The sequence below is a fragment of the Akebia trifoliata genome, chromosome 14, assembly GCF_017979445.1.
Source record: "Akebia trifoliata isolate Shusen 1 chromosome 14, ASM1797944v1, whole genome shotgun sequence".
Taxonomy (NCBI): Eukaryota; Viridiplantae; Streptophyta; class Magnoliopsida; order Ranunculales; family Lardizabalaceae; genus Akebia; species Akebia trifoliata.
The window spans coordinates 177,048-192,784 of NC_141388.1; the positions used below are offsets into that span (position 1 = coordinate 177,048).

A 15,737-nucleotide genomic window follows, 5' to 3' on the forward strand; every position below is an offset into this window, starting at 1 on the left:
TTTTAATGCTACTTAATTGAGAAAAACTATCTTATTTCATCGTTCAACAAGAGCAAAGCATTTTCATGATTTAACGCATGAGCCTTAAAAGAACATGATTTATATATTTGATTGTCCTTGTCCTTGTATCTCTTCTCCCCCAACCTGAGGTACAACTCCTATTATTCTTTCAAGAACCCGTAAATGGTTGAGGTTTCAGGCTTTTCTCGCTACAGTAAAACCTTTCACTCTCTATGTCTGTACATATTGCTCAATAACTGTGATAGAAAACACTTTCAAGGGAGCACAATCTGTCAAACTCTTCAAAATCGATATTTTCAAGCTTTTCAGCATCTGCAAACTCTCTGCCTGCAACTATATCACCCGTTCTACGACTGATGTACTGGTTGTCCATTGGCTGAAACTTAGAAAGGTAAAGCTGCTTTGATATAGATAGCCAAGGCCTGAATTGATGACCCAAGCTAGAAGACTACCAATAGATAATATAACTTAGCACAAATTTGTCAATAAAACCAATGTGATCAGGTAGCTTTTGATCATCGGAAACCGTGGTCTCCATAATATTTCCACATATCTGGCCACTGCCTCCTACTACGTCTTCCAAATGGAAAATAGTCATGATCGTCTGAAGGTCTTGACATGCTGCTTTCATTGCGTTTCTTCTGAGCATTCCTCATCTCCTCTTCAGAATCATACTGTGAACGCTATATAAACAGAAAACAATGGATCAATGCTAAGACCAAAAGTGGCTCATTTTACAAAACATTACAACAGGGAATGATCTGATCAGTTGGTGATAAGAAGCTAATATTACAGGTATTAAACCAGGCTCAAGACCTTGAGTAAATGCAGTGAGGGTTTTTTCTTCTTTTTTTCCATTTCATTTTTCACTATAGGATAGACACAAAGGGTTAGAAGGATGCCGAGAATTTACGGGCCTCTGAATAGAGTTAGATGTAGTTTTGACACCACAAGTGATAATTTAAGGAATGAAGCAAAGCATGAAGACATCGACATCCATAAAAATTTTGGGAAATTTGATGACCAAAATGACTTAACAGAAGGTGAGTAAGACAGTTGACATGGGGCAATAGAAATATTTCAGAAGAACAATAACCACCCTAAACTACGTATAAAACTTGAGAAGTATGAACCACAATCATGGATAATACACATTTATGAGTTGCAGACCTTGGCAGAGTCCGAAAGTTCTCCATATGCCTCTCCAATCATTTTAAAAAGCCTGTCAGCTTCCTTGTGGACCTCTTCAGTGACTTCCTTCCACAGTCCATCTACATTCTCACCTCTTGCCAAGAATTGACCAGCCTACACCACACAACTTGTTGAGCAATAAAATGTCACAAAGTCAATGAGTCGAATTTATGCAGCAGATACGATAGGCTTAATACCTTGTCTGGATGATGTCTGAGAGCTGCTTTGCGGTAGGCCTTCTTGATGTCTGCTGCCGTGGCAGATGGTTCAATTCCTCTGCATTGAAATTTATAAAGAGCAAACGGTTTATCATAAGACCATTCTCACTCAGCAAAATAAAAAGAAATGAGACGCCAAAAACAAAACTTTCAAGAGGATAATGATGAACAGTGAGGCTGCTCTTGCACGAACAAAAAATCATTTTTTCTTCAATACCATGATTTCCTTTAATTGCTTTACTTATTGCATTACGGTTCCCAGTACTGGTTGTCTACAACTATGAATGTCCACAATTTTTTTGTGTAGGCAAAAGATTTTAATGATAAAGAAACAAAAAAGGAAACAGCAGCCAAGGTGGGCCATCTTACAAGAAGCAAAACACAAACAAAACAAAATATACAAGATGCTCATCCATAGTCAAGGAATTCAATTTAACAGAAATACTTACAAAATCAGATACATATTCAAGGGAATTTCTTTCTTGGCTTCTTTTTCCACTGTGGAAAGTCGCAAACGAGCTTTTCTTAGATCATTCACAGTGCTAGCTGAACTAGCTAATATGTGAGACTCGTTGGTCTTATCCTCTGGTTGCTTTTTAAGAAGAGAGATAAGTATCTGAAGATCACTTGTTGCTTTCCTGTAGTCTCTAATCATCTCATGTAAAGTAGCTCTTCTAGAAACAGCCTGCAAAATATAAGGGCAATTGGAATGCAAAAGTCATCAATAAAGGGATGTCAGTATGATATCAAGTGAAGGCTCTCCAGAAATCTTGTAAAAGAACTTGTAGACATTAAGACAAACTGAAAGAATGGTCATGAATCACTACGTCAAGAAAAATACAACCATACCATAAAGAAGTTTGCAAAACTACCTTAACATGACACATACAAGTGGCAAACGTATTACTAAAGTTAATGCTTTTATTTCAGATGCAACAGAAAAGAAACTAATTTCAACATTAAAGAGGCAACCCTAGAAACTTGGGTGGCATCAGATTGCCAGTAAGAACAGGGGAAATAATGATGAAAACGGTAGAGTAAAAGGGGGGATTGGCAATAGGAAGAGTATTCATAATCCTACAATTGACTTCGCCTTTATGTTAAAATGGTGTTAGCTTCTCCTCACCCAACTCAAAAATCCCATCCAAATGCTTCCGCACTCGCAAGAAAATGTCAGTCTTGGAACCAAACTGACGCAAGAACACCTTCAGAGCCCTCATTCTCGTGCTACTATTCTTCTACATTTGAAAATTCAACCCAGTCTGTCCTTTGAGAAGATAATCTTAGAGAAACTAAATCCCTGATCTATTTGATTCATGAGTTGAAATACGCAGAAATATAAGGTGGCTTCCACTAAGAAACCTAAGTTTTCTACTCTTTACAACTGTCATAAACCTTATCTAAGAAAGCATATGACAAATACAAATAAAAAATCACTTTATGCCTCTAATTTCTAATATATTCATGTCTCCTAATATTGGGGGTGTTTTAGAAATAATATTGGGGAATGTTAGATTAATATATTTTGTGGGGATGGTGAATTCAAACAAAGTGGAGATTATGTCCCTTCTTCAAGTGGGGGGGGGTGTGATTCTTTTCGTGTCATTCTGTGAGGGATGTGTTAGGCAGTTGCTCCATTTCAGATGTAGTTCATTTAATCTGATTTCAACCTTAACCGCATTATGTGAATTTATTAATTCATTCAAATTGTCTTACACTTTTCTGATTGATAACTCAAGTCTTGTCTTTTTTTTAGGCAGCACAAATAACAAGATACATCAAATAACGAAAAATAGACCAGATGCGTCCAAGATATATAATTTTTCATCAGGTATTACCTTCCTTTAGTTTATGGTTCAGAGTCTACGACTTGAATTAGTATTTTTTTTAAACAATTACCACCTAAGAACTGAAGTATAAGCTTATATATTTTTAATATTTAACATATTTTTTGAAAGCATGCAGTTCATGTGCTTCCTAAGATCAAATTTCCGTCTGGAAAAAAAATCAGGATAGACATAACTATGTGTTACTCGAAGTAGATAATGTTGCCGCAAACCTTTGAGTAATTTCTTTCAAGAGCTATTGCAAGGCTGCAATCTGCAATGGCATCGGAAATCAGACCCAAAGCTTGGTGTGCAGCAGCACGATTGCAAAAACAGATTGCAGCAAAAGGATGCGAGTCAACACTGCATGATAAAGCAGCAGTATAATGCTCAACTGCTTCCAAATGCCTTCCTGCTTGAAATGCTTCATTTCCTGCAGCCTTAATCAAGGGAAAAAAGAACCATTATAAGGATCTCCAAGAAGTTAAGGCTGACTGTAAATTGCAAAACTAAATAACTACTAAAATATGGATGGTGGAAAATCTCAAATGCTTGTGTGGATGGGTAAATTTTGGTCTCGTGCGACGAGGCATGAGATATTATATGTAAGCCCAATAAGATCTCTGAAATGCCACCCAGATCACCATAGTTACGTGACTGGCATGCTGCAGGAGAATAATATAGTGCTACATAAGTACGTATATGCTGTCTCACAATAAGTGTCATCAATCATAGTAACATGACACCACACCAGTATAATTTTTATGGTGGATCACTTAGTAGCCTGTAGATAAATTATCATTGAAAGAATGTTTGAACAATATTTCCATAACTGCAACAAAGAAAAAAAATGCAACATTTACACAGTAATGAGAACATTTTCATTTCTGTGCCTACCCATATATGAATGAAATGTAAAACCTTGTATATACCCAATCCCCGTGTCTATCATTGCATAGGGATAACTTAGCCCCGAGTTTTTAGGGCGGGATGCAAATCACATTCCATGACAAGAAAAAATGATGCAAAAGAACCAAAGTTTGCAAATCATTAATCCCTATATCATCCCCAATCTTTTCGTTCTCCATCCTTAACCATGAATATAATGAAGAATATCACCTATGAGTAAGTTCCAGAGTGCACACACAAGATATGGCTCCCAAGCATGAAGTGAAAATTTAAGAATCAAGACTAAAAATAAAGATAATGTGTTGATACCCAATTAAACCACAATAGTTTGAATAGCAATTAAAAATGTTACTAAGCACATGAAGAAAATAAATGTTCTGAACCAGGATACCTTGTGGTGTAATAGATCACGCACAGTAACTGCGAAGGAAATAAATGACTCTCGAGTCTTGCTACCACAGCTGGATAAGTTGCATTAGCATTAGAAAGAAAGACCAAAAGACCATCCTGCTGAAATCAATAAAAAAAAAAATGAAGTGTATATTACTTTTCTGTGACACACCCCAGTTGCTCTAGCTTCTCAAGAGAATCAAGAGCATCCTCAAGCCTTCCTAGATAAAAATACGCCTTAGAAATCAGGTACCAGCACCAAAGCTTTGCAGGAGAGTTCTTAAGGCTTTCAGAACAATCCAAACTTTCTAGCTGGACATCAGTATTTATTGAAGCAGAACTTTTATCTGCAGAATCAAGACTCTGCTTGCACAGCTGAACCACCTCTTCGTACTTCCGGAGCTATTACATAGAAGAAGAAAAAAAGTTGGGCAGTGTCAAGAGCAGATTTTTAGGTGTACGAAACGAATGCTTGAAAGAATAGCAGATTATTAACTCCAAGAGTAATTGTGAAATTTAAAGAATGGCAGATCGTATGGACAAGCACAGACCACTAAGAGAGCCTCTGCCTTCATTTCAACCAATTTGTCTGAGTATGGACTTATTGATAGAGCCTCGGCAATTATTTGCAGTGCACTTTTCGCATCATTAGATGTTCTCTGCTGCAAAAGCTCAGCAGAATGATTGACATACTGAGCCACTTTCTGGCAGACAAAAAACACGAAATTAGTCACTGCACCACCGATTACATCAACGAAGTCTTCACCATTACCAGCAAAAAGACAAAAGTAAAACTAAAGAATCTCCAAAGCACAGAAACACATTCATTGCCAAGAAAAGCTTACAATAGCAGTAACACAGTAGGCCTATTGACAGTAAAAAGTGGAATTAGAAAACTTGAATGACTTGACATTTTGTCCTTGGTAACTAAATAAGCCTCCCAACAATATGCGAGTGGAAAAAATCATGCACTCCACTAAGACAAGGAGAATTTTAAATGTCAATCTGAAGTCCAAGGAAATAATGACAAGATAAACATTATGATAATAAAAGAAAACAAATTTAACACCTGAGCTTTCTTAAGACCGTCAGAAGCTTCTATTACTATTTTTTGGTCCAAGCATAGATCACCTCCTGATTCCAAGCACTTCTTGAAATATTTTAATGCATCTTCAATTTCTCCAAGTGCAAGATAGCAACTGGAAAAAGCATTGCATGAATTAGATAAGATATAAAAATATTTTCAATTGTTAATTAGCAACCAAAACTAAAGTGGTTTGAGCTGTAATTAGCACCCTAATATGATCCATATGCAAAACAGGGAACAATCATGCCAATTACCTACATGGTACAAGAAGTTCACAAAATAGGAAACAAGCATGCCAACCAATAACATGATACAACAAATTTATAAAGATGAAAATGACGACTTATTGACTGAATCTTCACAACTATCCAAAATTTTCCTTTAAGTGGGTCAATAGCCATTATATTCACTAAGGAATTACACATGCACAAGTCTGAAACCTCCGACACTTGTGAAGTCATGTCCACAAGTTCAAAAATAGCACATCCTGTACTATTTATGCCTAGATACAACCCATAACAACCATTTTTTTATTAGTAAAAGATTGAGATTTTTATCAAGAAAAAGCAACATATTTACAACACGAAAGAGGTTGAGTAGACCTACCTAAATGGGGTTGAGTAGACCTACCTAAATGGAATTTATGACCCCAAGATTCTCCTTGAAGCACCAAAATGGAGCCCATACTTTGCCATCCCCCAAACAAGGGGGCAATTAATATGATAAAGCAACATGAGATTTGAAAAGGATAGAGAATGTGAGACCACACTTCCCTAGCGAAAGAACAATGAAGGAGAAGGTGATCCACGGCCTCCCCATCGGACTTACATAAATGACAGAAGTTTTGTTGAGATGATGCCTATACAAATGGCATTGTCCATTGTAAGAATTCCATTCCAGGCAGCTAATCATATGAAGGGGGACATTTTTGAAGGGATTTATGGCTCCTGTATGCCAATTGAATGAATTGAAAACGCCATAGTGGTAGAGAGATATTGATTAAAGGATCTAACAACAAAAATCCTGTCTTAGCTGCCACCCCAAACCAAACAGTCTTCCCCATCCTCCTAGTTGATTGCGATGCAAGGGACACACACACACAGACTAGAAATAAGATCCACTTCCCAATCATTAAATGCTCTTCTAAAACCTAAGTCTCAGTCTCTTTTCTAACAACATGAAACTTGTAATATCATCATCTTCTTTTTTAATATGGCAAAGAAAGATGAGAATTGCTCCTTAAGCAGTAAGATGCCACATCAACACTGATCCCAAAAATGAACCTTCTCTCTTCCCAAAACATTGGAATCTCTACATGAGTTGTGGAAAAGTTGTTATAAATATAAGAATAAACTTTTAATGCATCTAATGGCTTCTTAATTGAAACTTTTGAGTAAAAGTTTATGCCTCATAAAAAATAACAATATCTAAGTGCAACAGGATTTGAGAACCTTGACATACTTTTCAGGCATTTCTTCTTTGTGACTTCTAATTTGATCTTTAATCTTCAGTTGTGTGATTTAGAAGACCTAATACTTTGGTATGCATCAAGAGAAAACCATCATAATGAAAGGTTTAAACTCCAAAATATTTAAATCAAACTATGTTTCGGCCCTCAACAATGCACGGATCATCAAAAGAAAAAGGTAAAGTTGGTAAAAAATTAAAGAAATTTGGAAATATTGGGAAATGTATTTTTTCTATAACACATATTAGGAAATATATATTTGTTTAGAAATTATAAAGAGGAATGGAATCTCGTGTAGTTTTTCTCATACACAACAGTGCCAATCCCAAGCCTTATAAAGTAGTGTTTTTTTATAGGTCCGAATAAAGGGGTTTACATCAATAAATAGAATCCAATGGATCATCTTCTCAATATATTCCCAGATCTACTTTTTTGAAGAAGATTAGAATGTTAGATAATTTTTTTCAAACTTGTGCATGTTCAGCACATTGCAAGAAACCAAGAGCAAATAACCTATGACACCTCTTTTCATTATACATAATACCACTGAACTCTACTCCAAACACATATGACATTATCCCCCAAACCAAAGCAAATTACATGACCCAAACACAAATTGTTGCTAGCAATAAACAAGTTCAAGGATGAGTCAAACTTAACCAGTTGTGGAAAATGCACAATGACTTAAAACCATTGGTAAATAAAAATCATTGAAGATAATAACCAAATGAAAGCCCTTACTTTGCAGCTCTCACTTGAACCTTGAGAAAGTTAGGATCTATTGCCCCAGCCATTTTACAGTCCACTAGTGCTTCTCTCATTCTTCCAAGAGACATGCGTGTCGCTGCACGGTTACTATAGCAAAGCACCAAAGCCTTAATGCACCTTTTAGATGTCTCGTTTGGAGGGACACAATTGACCCCACATGTATAGTAATCCTCGGCTTTAGATAAATTCCCCTTTGCATAAGCTTGGTTTCCCCTGATGTAAATCAAATTGATCAATTTCAAACATGATTAACAAAACAATGATCTTCAAAACAACAGGTACAAGAACTGGAAAGCACCGCCATGTGATCAAATTAACCAGCCGGCAAAATCTAAAATAAGGATACCTAGAAAGCACATCCTTTTGAATTCAAAGTAAAACATTATCAAAAGCTAATTAGATATACACATCATGCACCTGAGTCGCCATTTTTCACAGGCTTCCTGAATGGCAGAAGTCGCAGCAGCTGTGGAGATAGACCCTTGCTTGACCTCCAGTTCTTTATCTCCTTCAAAGGTACTCCTTCCTTTGCTTTGAGAAGTAGATGAATCTCCTTCCTTAACTTGCCCAGGGCTCAAAAGCAAAGAACTAATAGTGATTGGGAAAACCTGAACAGTGGTAGACGTCAACTGAATTTTTGCATTTGAAGTAGAGCTATGTGAATCTTGAGCAACTTTCTTTCGATTTTTCTTTCTGTAATGGCGCTTTGGTGCTGATAACTGCCCTTGAGCAGAGGATGGGGCAGCGAAGTTGAAGTTGATGTTACTAAAATCTTCTGAAGTTGAACCAAAACAAAAACCTGTCGGGCCGTCACTTGCTTGCTTCTCTATATTTGAGCAGAAACCAGATTCACCTTCTGCTGCAGCAACGCTAGTATCACTTTTTTTAGTGTCCACTTTCTCATTTTTGGACCTGAGACATTCAGTTTCAGTTCCAGACGTAAACTCCTTTAAAGGACATTGGGTGGCACCAACGCCTCTCTCAAATTGATACGCAGATCGTTCTTTATTTAAATCTCTGTATTTTGGATTCTTTTCACTGATATCTTCTCCATATGTTGCATCTATAAAATCCGAAGGATGTGCATCAGTTGATACAGAGTTTGCATCAAAGTGGAAGGGATCATCCGAAGCCAAAGAAGTTTCTCTCGAACACTGATCAGCTGCTAAAGTTTCATGGTAAGGAGAAAAATCCATGGGCGAATAACAGCCAGAAGATTCCGAGTTTTCTTGGGAGCTGTTCTTCCTTGGAAGAGACTTTCTGTGGACTGGGGCAGATTGCCTCCACTTTCCTCTCCCTCCTTTCTTTGACCGCGTATTCTTAACACCTCTCTTTGCACAGAATTCCAACTTTGGGTTTAACCCCTCAGCAAATAGGTTCCCCGTAGAAGAACATGAAGCATCTTGTTTTGTTGTTCTAAGGTCCGCTCTATGCAGTTTCCCCAGTCCATGTATGCTTGTAAAACTAAAACCAGCCTTCTTTTCAGTACTATCATCATAAGGTGTTTCAAAACCATTCCCAACTGTGTGGAAGCCAGGGCCAGCAGATGAGAATGATGATGCTGACACTGAAGCTTCATTAGGCTCAGCATGATCGGTACGTTGGAAAGGACGAACTGGGTCCACACCCAAGCTTTTACCTTGCATCCCTGCCTGGAAAGTGAATGGTGGGTGCATAGCACCACCAGCAGATTGATTGTGGAAAATCTTGTCCATCGAATTACCATTTTGCTCATCTTTCACATAAATTTTAGAAGCAGTGAAACCCATGTTTGGGCAACCACAATTCTCTCCAATTTTGCTCCCAATATTCAAAATTTTCATCTCATCAGGGAGTGCATTAACTGTGTTTCTGCCATTAGAACCAGCCATGTTCTTATTACTTCCAAAAATAGATGGGTCAGTATTGACCTGGCATTTAGAACCTTTTGTCTTCTCAACTCCACCATACCCAAAATTTTCTACATTCAAATTCCTCATCTCATTAGGCATTGTGGATACCGAGCTTTGACCCGCGGAAGCAATTGTGTCATTACTAGTTCCAAAGACAAAAGTACTCTTATCATTGGCCTTCGAGCTAAGACTAGAGTCTTTAGTCTTACCAACGTCTAATTTCTTAATCTCTTCTGGGAACTTAGATCTCGTGCTTCTCCCAAAAGAACCAGCTATATTATTCCGGCTTTCAAATATGAAAGTATTTGTATCATCGGTGTCACAGCTAAATTTAGTTTCTTTAGTCTTCTCAGCATTGCCTCCATCCTCAGAACTTTCTATGTTCAACTTTTTCATCTCATCTTGTAGCTTAGATGATGTGTTACCGTCTAATCCATAACTTTTCTTACCGCTATTTCCAAATACAAAAACACCATTTTTTGAAACCTTGACCTTCTCCCCAGTACTAATCAACCCATCTTTCGCACTCTGAAACTCCCTTCTACTTCCAATACTAAACGTCCTCGTCTCATCTGGAACTGGAAGTGATTTCCCCGCACTTTCACTGAACCCACTTGTTTTTGAGTTCGAATTTAAGACCGAATTACTCTGACTAAAGCTACTTCCAAATACAAAAGCATCCTCTTCAGAAAACTCACCCAATTTCAAATTGACTCTCTCGCCAGTACTAAAATAAGCATCTTTTGTACTACTCTGAAACTCCATTCCACGATCAATATTCAACTTCCTCGACTCATCTGGGGGAAGTGATTTCCCCACATTATCGCTAAACCCACTTGTTTTCGAATTCGAATTTGGGGTAGAACTTCTCCAGTTAGCTCCAAATACAAAACCTGAATCCTTCGATTTCCCAAACTCGAAGACACCCGGAGCATCAGAACTAGTTGAACCTTTAGTCTCAGAAACTGGACGAAACGGATTGAAACCTGAATCTACCTGACTCTCTGAGAAATGAGTCGATCGCCCTTGGTGAGAAACGAAGTGTTTTCTCAGCTTCACGAGCCGCGGCTTTGTAAGACCTGGTGGCGGACTCACAATGGGCTTTTCAGAACCCATGCGAGGCATCGAAGGGGAAACGAAACAATGGCCGAAATTTCCTTCATTTGCATTCGGAATCGAAGACCTTTGTTGTTGCTGTTCGGAGGAAGAGAGATTTTTTGAAGAAAAACCAGTGGAGTCGAAGAAGATAGGAGGAGAAGTGGACTTACTTTTAGGGTTAGGGTTTTGTAGAGATGATCGTTTTGCTTGCATTTGTGAAGTGGAAGACGAAGTTCTGAAATCTACTAGGGCCGGCAACATATGAAGCTAGAAGCCATGAAAATGCATGGCTGTGGATTGAGTTGGGTACTCGACGACTAGCTGCCGAGATGGGTCTGTGGATTGAAGATGGTTCATCCAATTTTTCCCTCTCTCTCTCTCTCTCTCTCTCTCTCTCTTTTGGATTGATACTTCTGTATCTTAATTGGTTTCCTTGCTTCTGAAGGAACGACAGAGAACTCTTGCTCTTCACGTTTCGTTTTGTTTTAGTTACTGTTTTATTTTTCCCCTTCAGTTCAATAGTTCTAGAGAATTTCCTTCTGCACCACCCGGCCTTTTTATTATAACACACCTAATCGTTAAATTACGCACACCAAAAAGGATTAAAGAGATAAAAAAAATAACCTTTAAAATTTATTAAAACAGAGTTGTTCGTAAAATATAATAATAATAATAATTATTATTATTATTATTAATTAATAATAAAAAATGGAGAAGGAAACTAACGAAATAAATAAAGGGATTAAAAAGAAAACCAACGAAGTAAAGGGAGGAGGAAACAGATGGGGAGAAGGAGAGGTGGAAATGTAATGAATTCAATTTCAAAGATTGAAGATACACCAAATTTCTCTCTACTGGCCTTGACGTCTTAAGAAGGAAAGAGACTACAGGAAAGCATAGCAAATAAAAAGGAGAGAGCCTTGCGCCCCACTAACCACAAGGACATTTGCTCTAAAGCTTGGTGGACTTTTGCGGCAAAAATAATTTGATTGAGTTTTTACAACTATTGTATTTTAGTGCCCTGAAATTTCAAATATTGAGGTTAGACATTACTCATGAAAAACACTTCTTTTTAAGAGAAAATGCTCAATGGTCCCTGTGGGATGGTCTCTTTACAAATACCTCCTAACTTTAAGGTCATAGCTTGATAGCCCAGTTAGTAAAACCTTTATTTTTAAATCCCTTAAAGTACCACAAATACCATCTCATCACCTCTTTTAATTTTGCCAAAATCAAAAAATAACCTTTGGATACTAAAAATAAATCAAATGAGCACACTTTAAATTGTCTCCACTTATGAATCTAAATTTTTGGCTAAAAATAAATCAAATGAGCACACTTTAAATTGTCTCCACTTATGAATCTAAATTTTTGGCCAAAATTCTGAATCCATTGAAATCAATACTCTTGTCTACCCTTGAAATTCAATTGTTTTAAGATCTTCTATTGCTTGAAGTTCAATAGCTATGATATCACTCTCCTATGTTGACTTGAATCCTCCAAATGTAAGATGCCCTTTGCGAATTCTTTCCAATAAATCCAAACCCTATTCTTTGATTAGACAATGAATTATATGTATTTAATGTTAATACTCCTTTAGGCGGTGTCGTCCGTAGGAGATTTTTCGGATCTCCACACATCGAGATTTGTGTTTCTTTTGATGCTTCAATCTTTGAACTCCACGTCGCGATAAATGTTAACCCTGATCATCTTCTTTGATGGACTCCTTTTCCTAGTCATCTTTCAATTAATCATCACCTGAAAAAACATCGGTGTGATGCTGACCAATGAGTCTCCAACAATCAAGTGAGTATTTGATGAAAATTGCATAGTAAAAAGAAAATAATTAAAGTAAAGAGATTTTTTGTGTGAATAGTACCTTGAGGTTTTGAATGTGAGAAGTCTCTCCATTTATAGAGTTACCTTATTAATGAGATACATTTAATTGTATTGTAACCACTCCCAATGATTATATAACATTTATATTATTAGATACCCACGATGCTTTGATGATGTTGAAACTCACTCCTAATGATTCTTGTAACTTACATAAGGGGTGACCTTAATTATGTAACTGCTTTTAACTTGATGACTATTCAATTTCTCGAGTTGATTCGATTGAGTTATGTGTTTATAAATTATTTCGAGCACGATAATTGTTTTATGTTGGCGATTGAGTTCATTGTAGTGAAATTTATTACTTAGATAGCTTTATTTGAGATGCGACGATTGGTAGTAGCATATTGTTTTATTGCTACTTAGGTAACTTTACACAATTCTTGTTAAGTATCAATCTCCTTAGAGTAATTTCCAAGGGGATGACACTTTTTAATGATGATACAAGGGGAGTTGACTCCCGTGAGGATCACTTAAGTGATTGAGATAAGGGTTGGCTCCAAAGTGTGAGGCTGAACCACTCATGAGGCTTTGTAGAAGGGTTGACTCTTATAGGGAGGCTAAACCACCTACCGTGTAAGTGAAAGGGGGTCGACTCCATGGGGAGACCAAACCTCTTAAGATTTTAAAGAGAGGAGAGTTAACTCTTATAGGGAGCCCGAACCACTTACGTTGTAAACGAGAAAGGTTGGCTCTATGGAGAGCCTGAACCACTTAAGGTTTGACTGAATGAAGGGTCAGTTCTTTGAGGAGGCCGAACCACTTGAGGTTTTTAAGAGAGAAAGAGGTGGGTTCTTTGAGAAGACCGAACCACCTAAGGTTTGACAGAAATAGGGGTCGACTCCCATAGGGCGCCAAACCACCCAAGGGTTTGGAAAGAGAGGGGTCGACCCACGTAGGGAGACCAAACCCCCTTTAAGTTTGAGTGATGAGGGTTAGGTCCCATAGGGGAGTTGAACCTCCTTATGGTGTAATGAAGATGGTTGGTTCATCGAGGAGGCTGAATCTCCTTGGTTCGGACTGAATCCGTCTATACAAATTTGAGTAACTTTGTCAATCCCTAGGAAGGAAATATATTTGGTTCTTAAATCAGCTACAAGACATTTAGTTTTTAGAGAATCAACAGTCGTTCTCTGCAATTTTAATGATTTAAAGTTGTTGCAACAACTCTAAATCATGTTTGATCAATTTTTATACATCATCACAGGCCAACGGAATGTCCTCTTTTATCAACCTCAATACATCTCTCTTATCGTTCTTTTGTCTTTTAATACTACTCTTCTATTACGCTCCCTCTGTACATGGTAAATACAACCTGAAATTGTCGAGTACTGCATATAAAATAATTCACTACACGACAAATGAATCTTAAGATATACTCATGTTCAACCAATGCTGAAGCTAATATTGTCTTACTTGTACCAAATTTCACTAAGCGTTGTCTCTTGTCTGTAAACCCAGCCATTGTAAGTGCACTTACAAAGACAGGTACTTAATTCTTTGCCAAATCCAAACTCTTATAATCTAGAGTGTTATTTGATATTTTTGTAAACTGAGAGGCAAATAGAGAGTTCGGATTCATCATATTGAACGGAGATTTTTCTTTTTTGGAGCAAATGCAGCTTGAAAATGAGTCCTAGACCATGTGCCACTTCTCACCTTTACCTTTTTTTGACTTATCAGTCATTCACCAAACATTTCATAGTTTTTGAAACATGTTCCCAAATGTATATATTGTATTGATGGGTCGGATCTATGAGACAGTCAATTAACAATGGATTACTTGGAAAAAAGAATGTCAAACTCTTATCTTATTTTTATTAGAAAACAACAATTCATCGCGAATTGCTAACTCACGCCAATTGCTATTTTATACGTGTTTGGGGAATGTAATTTGTGCGAGTTTATAACTAGCCAACTCTCGTGTTCACCTTCAAAGAGGACTTTTCAACTTTCACACACACAGCTGAAAGTTGAGAACAATCTTGTGTGAAGGCTGCAAATCAGCTTCTCTCACCCATCAACTTTTCAATCATTGAACCATCTAGTAAGCTCTCTCTCTCTTTCTCCCATCTTCAATAATAGCAAGATCGACATTTGTCGTATCTGTCTTTTTCTCTTCACTTCAACACTAGCCTCACACACACTCAACCAATCATCCAATCCAATGCTCCATATAATTTGATCAACAGCTCCGCAACATCATCAAATCCCTAACTGCTGCAGGAGTTTTCAAAAGTTGGGCAAATGTAATCCATCACCTTTCCCTCTCACCACAACTCTCCCTATTTTTCTATTTATGGCGTCAATTTCAATTCCACCGTTCCCTTCACCCTCTACTTACAATGATCGAAATCCTAGATATTTATCCCCCCAAATTCCTAAATTCGTGGTTTCATCATTTGGCTATTCTCCTCAATGCTTTAAAATCATATCATCCAGTTGATAATCTTGAAATTTTCTTTAGTGGGAGACAACGTATTGTTTGGACTTGAGCTATTTTATTTAGGTTTGGGGTTAATTATTTCTTGTATTCATTATATGTTACTTGTAATTATTCTCAATTTATAATGGAGTACTTATTATTATTATTATTTTTTTGAGTTTATTTGATTTTTGAGAAAAATGTGTAATTTGAATTTTTTTTTTTTTTTAAACAATTCTCATAGTCACCCAAAATTAAAGTTGAAATTTATTATAATTCTCAAAGGCATCCAAACATTCAAGTTATAATTAACTCTCACTATTTAGTCAAAAAAAAAAAAAAAAAAACTCTCTCACTATTCATATTCAAGAGTTGAACTCATGGAAGTCCAACTCTCGTGGTGATGTTTCCAAACACACCGTCATATTAATTCCTTGTAAAAAAAAAAAAGAATAATAATTGGTCTACAAGAAAATTGTATTTTTTTATTTTTTATTACAACAGTGCGTTTGATGGATATTAAATGGTATCAGTTGTAATATATTGTT

General features: G+C 36.9%; 1 protein-coding gene across 2 annotated transcripts; it reads right to left on the reverse strand.

Moving 5' to 3' along the window:
- Positions 1-84: 84 nt before the first annotated feature.
- LOC147385213 (uncharacterized) lies at positions 85-11,355 on the reverse strand. 2 transcript variants are annotated; one of them, XM_086422253.1, is made up of 11 exons: positions 8,296-11,346; positions 7,852-8,091; positions 5,625-5,754; positions 5,107-5,259; positions 4,713-4,957; positions 4,557-4,626; positions 3,490-3,696; positions 1,880-2,115; positions 1,410-1,488; positions 1,192-1,326; positions 85-704 (listed from the first exon to the last, which is right to left on the reverse strand). In XM_086422253.1, the coding sequence occupies exons 1-11, from the start codon at positions 11,127-11,129 to the stop codon at positions 537-539; spliced, it is 4,497 nt and encodes a 1,498-aa protein (XP_086278379.1). In that variant the 5' UTR covers positions 11,130-11,346; the 3' UTR covers positions 85-536. The 2 variants fall into 2 exon arrangements, with proteins under 2 accessions (XP_086278379.1, XP_086278380.1); XM_086422254.1 differs by lacking the exons at positions 85-704; positions 1,192-1,326; positions 1,410-1,488; positions 1,880-2,115; positions 3,490-3,696 and adding an exon at positions 3,728-3,921 and having other exon boundaries at positions 8,296-11,355.
- Between the last annotated feature and the right edge of the window lie 4,382 nt (positions 11,356-15,737).

Bases quoted from the DNA above. Each gene is read 5' to 3' on its own strand.
- LOC147385213 (XM_086422253.1), bottom strand. From the start codon at position 11,129: ATGTTGCCGGCCCTAGTAGATTTCAGAACTTCGTCTTCCACTTCACAA. The intron at 4,958-5,106 runs GTCTGTGCTTGT...TCTATGTAATAG, and splicing joins AGGCAGAGGCTCTCTTAGTG to CTCCGGAAGTACGAAGAGGT. The intron at 3,697-4,556 runs GTATCCTGGTTC...CCCTTGATTAAG, and splicing joins GTGATCTATTACACCACAAG to GCTGCAGGAAATGAAGCATT.